This window comes from Mus pahari, chromosome 6 (assembly GCF_900095145.1).
Source record: "Mus pahari chromosome 6, PAHARI_EIJ_v1.1, whole genome shotgun sequence".
Classification (NCBI taxonomy): Eukaryota; Metazoa; Chordata; class Mammalia; order Rodentia; family Muridae; genus Mus; species Mus pahari.
In genome coordinates this window covers 72,032,804-72,042,933 of record NC_034595.1, presented here as the reverse complement: position 1 = coordinate 72,042,933, position 10,130 = coordinate 72,032,804, and the positions used below count along the sequence as shown (strand labels likewise).

The 10,130-nt window shown below is 43.2% G+C and overlaps 1 protein-coding gene across 1 annotated transcript in view; it reads left to right on the top strand.

The window, feature by feature from the left end:
• Positions 1-5,948, top strand: part of LOC110323719 (zinc finger protein 69) — a 13,786-nt gene extending 7,838 nt beyond the window's left edge. Inside the window, exons 3-5 of the mRNA XM_029540394.1 lie at positions 829-955; positions 1,593-1,688; positions 4,657-5,948. Coding sequence (XP_029396254.1) covers positions 829-955; positions 1,593-1,688; positions 4,657-5,774 — 1,341 coding nt within the window. The 3' untranslated portion in view covers positions 5,775-5,948. The remainder of the gene's footprint in view (positions 1-828; positions 956-1,592; positions 1,689-4,656) is intronic.
• Positions 5,949-10,130: the final 4,182 nt, after the last annotated feature.

The window sequence follows — 10,130 nt, the reverse complement described above, 5'->3', positions numbered from 1 at the left end:
TAACAAGATCTGATGCCCTCTTCTGGAGTGTCTGAAGACAGCTACAGTGTACTTACATATAATAAATAAATAAAAATCTTAAAAAAAAAAATTTAAAATGCCATAGTGAAACCTAGTACTGCGTATGCTAAGTAAAAGTTTTCTCAAGAAACATAAAAGGGTGCATAGGTATTAGGGCCAATAAGTGCTAATGCAGAAGTACCTCTTTCCATATCCCACTCGCCTCTGCTCTCATCTCCTTCCATCCTCCCTTGCCCCAGAGCTGCCCCCATCTGTGCCGCTCTTCCTCCTCAGACAGATGTTCATTCTGAGGCCTTTTGGAACATTCTGGAATACTCTTCCCTGAGACTTCCACATGACTTTCCCCCACTGAATCACTGCCTGTAGCCAAACAGAACATTTCAGAGAACATCGCTTTCCACAGCCCCCCAAAACAAGATCACCTCAACTCTCACTGGTGTTTGCCCTTCTTCATGTTTCTTTTCTATCCTATATATTTAATTACTTATAGCAGTCCTTAGAAAATCTCAAGCCGGGCGTGGTGGCGCATGCCTTTAATCCCAGCACTTGGGAGGCTGAGGCAGGCGGATTTCTGAGTTCAGGGCCAGCCTGGTCTACAGAATGAGTTCCAGGGCTTCACAGAGAAACCCTGTCTTGAAAAAAAACAAAACAAAACAAAACAAAAGAAAGAAAAGAAAAAAGAAAATCTCCTGACAGACCCAGAGGCTGCTCCTGGTGAAATTGGTGTGGAATCTCTGAACTTGGAATACTGCCAGGCTCCTTAGACTTTGACTGGGATGGACTCTGACTCCTTAACTGATATTGCAGGAATCATTGACTTTCAAGGACATAGCTGTGGACTTATCCCAGGAGGAATGGGGGCAGCTGGCTCCTGCATACCGGGATTTGTATCGGGAGGTGATGCTGGAGAACTACAGAAACCTGGTATCAGTGGGTAAGGACCAGCCAACTGATTTTATTTCATTTTTGTTGTTGTGATAAAATTCCCCCACAAAAAACCAACTTATAATCTTGGGGAAGTTGAGGCAAGAACTTAAACGTCACATCTTCAGTAAAGAGCAAAGACTAGAATATAAACTTGTTTGCTTGCTTGCTTGCTCTCAGCTAGCTCTTTCTACTCCAACATAATCCAAAGCCCCAGACTAGGGAATGGCACCACCCACAGTGGACTGGGATCTTCTCACATCGATTAAGACAGCCTCCCACACCAATTTGATTAAGAATCTTCTCAGGTGATTCAAGGTTGTGTCAAATTGACAATTAAAAATTAGCCATCACACCAGCTGTCCTCTACAAACCCGGCCATTGTAAGAGAGCCATTGTTGCTAAACTATCAATGTGAATTTGTTGGGTTGTGGCTGTGGGTTCTGTATTAGAGATGTCTTGTTCCTTTGAAGACTAGGGCATAACTAATGACTTCCTTAAGGGACAGCTTTATTTCAGAGCTAGACAAGAAAGATGTGACCCTGTTGGTTATCAGACAACCTGAATAGCAAAAGCTGGAACTAAACTCGGGCGGTTCTTCAACAGCAGCATCAACATTCATCATTTTTCTTTAACTCCATAAGTAGGATATCAACTTTCTAAGCCTACTGTGATTTCCCAGTTGGAAAAAGGAGAGGGACCATGGATGGCAGAGAGTCAAGACCCAGAGGATCCCATTTTAGGTAAGACCAGGGTAGATGAGCCCTTCGGATAGGTAGGCCAGAGTGCTCGGTCTTCCCAGGCTGTTGGGAAGGCTCAGGGCACAGACAGGACCTGCACTGTGTCTCATTTCACCCCTACCTCATGCCCTTTTGAGAGTCTCTGTAGTTAGGAGGGAGAGAAGTCTTGCCCTCATTGGAGTTGAACCTGATCCCTTCACAGAACCAGAAGTTAGCTGACATGAAGTGCCTCATAGGTACTTGCTGTCTTCAGTGCCCTGTTACATTCCACAAATCTTCTCTTGCTTCCTGTGTCTCCTTTTCTCACTATTATTTTATAATCCTAATTTCAGTTTTGTTTTTCCTTTTAACTCATGTATATACTTTTCTTCATAACAACTTCATAAAAAGTCCTGCAGGAGGGCTGGCGAGACGGGACAGCAGGTAACGGTCCTTGCTCCCACAACTAAAGACCCGAGTGTCATCCCTGGGATCCACAGTGTGAAAGGAGAGAATTGGTTCCTGAAAGTTGTCTTCTGGCCTCTATCCTCATGTGTGCTGAGATGTGTATGTGCATGTACACACACACACACACACACACACACACACACAAAATTTAAAAACTCAAAAAAAACTTTTCTCTCACAAATAATCAGGAAAGATAAATTAAACCATATTCGCCCAGTAAACTTACATTCATGTTAAAGTGTTTGCAAAATTGCTGATCTCTGCGAAACCCTCAAGCCTGCTGACTGGAAACATAAAACATTGAAACTTACTGAAAGGCAATGTGGTGTGCCCTCACCGAATGAAGGTGCATTGACCATGACCCAGCAATGTGTTTTAGCCAACTCTCTTAGAGGAATACTTGCCTATGAACCCAGACACATAGTGTGTATATATATATATATATATATATATATATATATATATATATATATATATATATACACACATACATATATACATATATATATACATATATTCATCAGATCCGTGTAACCTCCAGTGCATAATTTAGGAGGTAGTGGCAGAAGGGTCTGGAACTCAGGGCCAGCCTGATTTACCTGATACACTGCCTCAAAAAAAAAAAAAAAGTTCAGGATTTTCTCCATAAAGGTCTTACACACATTACATATCCTGTGTTAGATTTATTCTGAGATCTTGCACTTGATACTATAAGTGATATATTTTTAGAGTTGTATTTTGTATATTACTGCTAAATAGTAATACCTTACTTTGAACGTTTCTATTTTGTCATTTTAAACTTTTATCCATTGCTTTGGGCATTTTGAAACAAGGAATTATTATTCTGTAACCCATGCTGGTCTAAAACTCAAGATGATCCTCCTGCCTCAGTTTTCAGAATATCAGACCAGGGTCCTCACACTCCACTTGATTTTTTTCAGAATTACTATTCATAGTGCTCTTGGGTTACCCTGATATAAACAGTACTCACCTGTATGACCCCCTGGGGTTTATTGTGAGCAACTGATACTGTTGAGAGCGATCCAGGCTGAGGGTACAGTTCACGGGCAGAAAACTGCCTGCTCATGCCGGGATCACAAAGCAGGCAACAACGAGAAACCATGGAAGCTGCCGTGAGTGCTGCTGTCTCTTGATGGGATCTTAAAAGTAACCTTGTAAAGGGTGTTTAAACAGAAGTGTTAGCCAGCAGCTATGGTTTATCACTGTCCTAGAGTGAGGGCCAGGAAATTAGGATTTCAGGGCATACTCACCTTTATAGGAGGATGGAGGCCAGACTGGGCTACTTGAGACCCTGTCTTTTTGGCAGGGGGAAGACCTTAAATAAATTAAGTATTAATTTAATTTATTTAATTCAGTGAAATAGCAAAATTGCAGCTTCAAAGTTCAATCTTGCTTTGTTATCTCCTGAGCTTTGGAGTGAGATATACAGGTGGTCACTTCCCATCATCTCCTTCTTCTCCCCAAGCCCAGAGCCAAGGCCTGATAAACCTAGACTTTATTACTGTCTCTTTTGAGAGCTTGAAATTTGAAAATGCTTAAGGTCCTTCTATTCTGATTTTAAAATCTTACAGGAAATTATATCTTTCATGGATATAAACCTATCATCTAAAATATTAGTAATGATATAATGAATTACTAAGAAAGAAAACTAGCCAAAATTAAAAAAAAAAAAAAACGTTTTTTGTTTTTCTCTGTAACCCTGGCTGTCCTGGAATTCACTCTATAGACCAGGCTGGCCTCAAACTCCCAGAGATCTGCCTGCTTCTCCTGAGTGCTGGGATTAAAAGCATGCACCACCACTGGGGTTGGGGGTGGCATCTTTTTAATATTTCTGAGATAGTTGTTCAGAATAGTTGTCAGTTTAAAGCCATATCCTTGAAGGCATAGGTCTTCAGTGTCATGTTTTAGTGTTATTAGAACACAGCTAAGCCACGTGTGTGACACACAGCCAGCGTTTGAAAGGTAGAGGCCGGAGAGGCAGGAACTCGGGGACACCTTTCACCATGAGAGGCCCCATCTCAAAACAAAACAAAAAACAAACACAACAAAAAGAAGAAAAAAACGAAAGAAAGGATTGAATGCTGCAAATTTTATAGCATATTAAATTGGATACAAACAACCTAGTCACTGTTTCTTTGCATTTTATTTATTTTTCAAGTGTCTTAAGCTGGTCTTGCACTCTCTGTCTAACCACTGATGACTTTGAACTTCTCATCTTCCTACCTCCACTTCTTGAGTGATTGGTACAAGCGTAAGCCATCTCATCTTGTGTATGCGATGGCCAGGGTTTCATGTAAGCAAGGCAGGCACTGCCCACTGAACAGCCCTGTTCTCTACTTAATTCATTCCTTATTGTCTGCCCAGTCTGCATAACTCTATCTGGATACAGTAAAAACCTCATGCTGCTTTTTTGTACTGTATCTGAATCTCTTCTGCAACATTTACAGGGTTTGATTTTCTTCAGAGCATAATGAATGAGCTATTCATATTTTCCCCCATTCAGATGTGAAGAATAAACTAGAAACCAAGGAGTCAACCACAGAGGATGGCATTTCTGTCAAGCTCTATCGTGCCATCATGAGGGGAAGGCTGACAGAGGATGATATAGTTTGTTCTCCATTGAAAAAAGCCTCCAGCTACAGTGATACATTAGAGAGCCACCAGGCAACCTGTAGGAAAGGCACGAGGCGAGCCATTTGGACCCACAAAAAGAAACACCAAGAAATGAACAAGTTGGAAAACCCAGAGAGTTCCAATGTTACTTTGGAACAGAAGCACTGTAAATACAAACCAGCCAGAAAGAGGAACAAATATAAATTAGATTCAATTAATCATCCAGTGAGCTGTATGAGAGCCAGAAGGTACCCATGTAACGTATGTGAGAAAATGTTCAAGCAGCCCATTCACCTTACTGAGCACATGAGAATTCACACTGGCGAGAAGCCGTTCAGGTGCAAGGAGTGTGGGAGGGCCTTTAGTCAGAGCGCATCTCTCAATACACACCAGAGGATCCATACTGGTGAGAAGCCCTTCGAATGTGAGGAGTGCGGCAAAGCCTTCCGGCATCGCTCGTCGCTTAACCAGCACCACCGGACTCACACTGGAGAGAAACCTTTCACATGTGACAAATGTCAGAAAGCCTTTAGCCAGAACATCAGCTTGGTCCAACATTTGAGGACTCATTCCGGAGAGAAGCCCTTTAGCTGCAATGAATGTGGGAAACCCTTTCGACAGATTAGACACCTTAGTGAACACGTAAGAATTCACACTGGGGAGAAGCCCTACAAATGCACTTCCTGCTGTAAAACATTCAGTCATAGAGCATATCTCACACATCACCAGCGAATCCACACTGGGGAGAGACCCTACAAATGTAAGGAGTGTGGAAAAGCCTTCAGGCAGAGGATACACCTTAGCAACCACAGGACTGTTCATACGGGGGTGAAAGCATACGAGTGTAACCGCTGTGGGAAAGCCTACAGGCATGACTCCTCTTTTAAGAAACACCAGAGACACCACACGGGAGAGAAGCCTTATGAATGTAATGAGTGTGGAAAGTCCTTCAGCTATAACTCATCCCTGAGCCGACACCAGAAAATCCACAGGAGGAACGCTTTCTGAGATGATCCAGGCATGAGAACAAAAGGCAGCTCTGAATTGGTGATTCTGAGCTTTAAAATTTCAGGACTCAAGTAACCTTGAGAAATTGATAACAACGGTGGCAACTTTTGATTTTGCCAAAAGTGTAAATAAATACCCGGTTGATTACTACTGTCTGACACGCAAAATGATAAATTAAGCATTATGAAAATTTCACAATTATTTTTTTCTCATTTCATGGTAGATGAATAAATTATTTCTTACAAATTGAGTGATCTACAGATTAGTATTTGGGAACTACTGTTTAAAATGTTACCACCTAGGCTGGGGATGTGGCTCAGCAGGTAAACGGTCTTTCCCACTAAGCATGGTGACATACCTGATTTTGGTCCTTGGGACCCATGAGGTAGAAGAACTGGCCTCCACCAGCTGTCCTCTGAGCTCCACGTGTACACACAAGCTATCTAATTTTAAAGTATGACCCATGTCCTTTACTACAGTCAACAGTTTCCGGTATCTTTTCTCCAAGCTTCTTATACCAGCTTTCTAAATACCTGTGCTTTTTTTTTTTTTTTTTTAAAGAGAATTTACAATACTGAGTTAAATCTAGGGCAATGTGCATTATTTGAGAGTTCTACCACTGAGCAATATCAACTTTGTTTTCCCTTTTTTGAAACAGTCTTGTCCTCCCCCCCCCCCACACCCCAACAAAGTTTGGCCTCAAAATTACTATGTAGTCAAGGGTGGCCTTGAACTTATGATCCTCTTGCCTCTAAACTCTCAAGGTCAGGGATTACAAACGTGGCCCACCACACTTTGTTTATGTGGTGCTGGGGTCTGTGCTCAGAGTTATGTATGCTAGGCAAGCAACCTACCAACTGACCTACATCGTTGTTTTAAAGTGTTGAAACTGGATTCAGGCTGGACTTGAACTCATGATGCTTCTACTTCAGTATTCTGAGTAGCCGAGATTATAGGTTTGTACCACAAGCTCTACTCCAAACACTTGCTGAATGTAGCCAGTTTGCCCCAGGAGGTCTTTTGTTAGCTTGTAGTGATGTTCAAACTTGACATTGCAACATGAAATTCACACTCAAGAACCCTGCAGTTGGGGCTGCAGAGATGTCTCAGCCATTGAGAATATATACTGCTCCTGCAGAGGGCGTCAGGCCATTCGCAACTGCATGCAACTCCAGCTCCAAGGGTATCCAATACCTCTTGCCTTTGTAAATATTGCTCATAAATTTATAGACCCAGCATGTGCCTGCACTTCTCACAATTTTTCAAAAACTTTATTAGAGAATCCTGCAATGGAGTTTAGAAGATCTCAAAGTAACTACGATTTTGTGTCGGGCTCAGTTCATAACTATCCTGGAGTGAATGCAGCCCCTAAGCTGCAAACTGGACACTTGGTAGAGCCTTTCCCTTGGCTTGGCCAGTGGCCAGTGCCTGCTGGGTCACCGTGTACCACATAGGCACTTCTCCCTCTGCTGATGACAGACATGTTTTCCCCCATGACTGTCTTTCAGCAGGCTCTCTTCTGTGGCCATACACTTAACCTAATTGATCCTACTGACATTTTACACTTCTCCAGTTTCCATCTCCATCTTAAAAAGTCTCTCTTGAGCTCCAAAGAATGTTCAATGTGGATATCGACTATTCTATAATTGCTTCAAACTTGACACGTTGAAAACTTTTACTATCTCTACAGTAAAGTCTGCATTCCTGAAGTCAGAATGGTGTACCACTATCGATTCAGCTCTCCAGCTGAAACTTGTTCTTCTCACCTGTTATCTCCCTCAACTAGCTTCGAAATGCCATTCTAGGACAGCCCCCATTTACCTTCTCTCTATGCCAGGGTAAGCCTTCATCGGGTTCTTAGCACTTCCTAACTGCTCAGGTTGTCTGCTGAGCTTCCTCTAGCACAGAGGTTCTCAACCTGTGGGTTGAGACTCATAGGCATATCCTCTCCTTTGGTGACACAGGTATTGGCCAGATTAGACCAGATTAAAAATAGATAAAGGCAGGTTTATTAGGAGGCAGCTCTCAGGTGGGTTCATCCTTCTCAGAGGTGGAGGTCAGTGAAGTCACACACCCAGGCTAAAGCAAGGGGGGCTTATAGAGTTTGGTCGAGGAACGATGACAGGCCAGCTAGGAGCTGAGATGGTGCCCATACATGGTCACCCTGGGTGGGCTGCCAGAAACAGGGAGACGAGGAGTGATATCAGCCCAGGGTTTTCTCCAAGCAGGTGGGGGAGCTTTCTCTATGTGGGTGGGGTTGGGGGAAGAAGGGCAGATGAGGTTTCCCTGCTTGTGCCCTGGAAGAGCAGGGGTTCTAGCCTAACAGCAACCCTTTGGGGGGTTGCATATCAGATATTTACATTACGATTCATAACAGCAGCAAAATTACAGTTATGAATTGGCAATGGAAATAATCTTGTGGTTGGGGTCGCCAGAACACGAGGAGCTGTATTGAAGGGTCACAGCACTAGGAAGGTTGAAAACCGATGCTCCAGCAAATCTGTATTCATCTCTGTAGCTACAGTGACATTCTAAAACACGCACCCAAGCTACATCGCTTAAAATCCTCCAGTTGGTTATGATTAAATGAAGATAAAGATCATTGTGGTGGTTTGAATATGCTTGGCCCAGGGAGTAGCACTATTAGGAGGTGTGGCCTTGTTGAAGGGTGTCTCTGTGGGGGTAGGCTTTTAGAACCTCTCTCCTAGATGCCTTCAGATCAAGATGTAGAACTCTCTGCTCCTCCAGCCCCATGCCTGCCTGGGCACTGCCATGTTTCTCGACATGATGATAATGGACTGAAATTCTGAACCTGTAAGCCAGCTTCAATTAAATGTCCTGGTGTGTCTTCACAGCAATGAAAACCCTAAGGCAATAATTGTCTTAAGTGCAGAAACATTGGTACTATTTCTACCCAAATATACTTTGATTTTTGTCATAAAGATGTTATGGTCCCCAAATACCCAATCTTATTACTGGATTGTCTTATGGCCTAACACTAGGTTCTAATAGGATTAAGAGGCTAGACTCAGCCACTCATCTTCAATATGCCCTTAATGAAAGAAAGGGGATTTATTTGATGAGGTCACTTTGAAAAGAGGAACAAACACAGAGGCCTAAGACCGTCCTTGGGTCCTGACATGAGGTTTAGGTTTAAACAAAGCAAGAGGGATGCACAACGAAACTGGTCAAGGAACAGTCCTGTCCACAGCTGTCTCAGCTTGCGTCTTCTGCAGAGTGGGTCTGACAAGCTGCAAAGATCCTGTAAAGTCTTCTCCTGGGAAATAAGTTCTCCTCTGGGTAGTCCTGGGAAAAAGTTCCTACTGCTTCCATATGGCCAAAGGGAGGGGCACAAGTGCCTCTCTTTTATCTTTGCTCCCACTGGGATTGAAGATGGTATTTCATGGGTTTTAGTCCACATTTGGCAAATTTCCTCTTTTTTTTTTTCTACCCAAGTTCCTTGTTTGGCATCTGTTCATCTCCCCCTGATACAACACACTTTATAAAACCCTGATTCTGGTGAACCCCTTAAACTGTTGACTGAATTAACTAAATGAACCTAACAGCTAGGATTTATCCTTCTGGACTTTAGACGCAAGTCTAGAGTCCCAGCACTGAGATTTTTGGTGTGGGTCACCATAGGCTGGGAAGTATTTCTCAAAGGCTCAGAGGTTAAGAGCACTAGCTGCTCTTACAGAGGACCTTAGTTTGTTTCTCTGCGCCCACGTGACTCTCAACCCCTTCTGTAACTCCGAGCCCTTTTCCGAGGGCACCAAGAAGACATGAACCACAGACATGCGTTCAGGAAAAAACATTCATACACATAAAGCAAAAAAAAAAAAATAATAATAATCTTTAAAAAGAAAATATCTGGGTATAAGAGCACAATGGCTATAATCCCAGCACCGAAAAAGCAGAGGCAAGATTATCCCAAATTGGAGGCCAATAAAAAGGACAAGAAATAAATAAAATAAAATAAAATAAAATAAAATAGGGCACGACAACTGCCAGTGTCTTTGAAGCTTGAGTTTATGATTGTTCCCTAAGCTGGGAGAGCTGGTGTCAGGTGTTAAGATCCGGATTCGGGCTCCAAGGGTGTCAGAGGCCAGCTGCACTGGGGACAGCGAGACGACCACCATGACCTTCCTTCCTCTCACCGGGCAGGCGTAAGAGACCGAGACAGTACCAGCTACATCTTTCCAGCCCGCAATACACTAGGCACTGGTGGGTAAGGAAATACAGCGGACTGCATACGCCCACTCAGCCCGTGTCGCGAGAACCAGGGGCCTCCGGGACCGGGTGAAGGAGGGGAACGTGAAAAGGGGGCGGGCCTCCAACCGCCGCCAGGAATTCTGG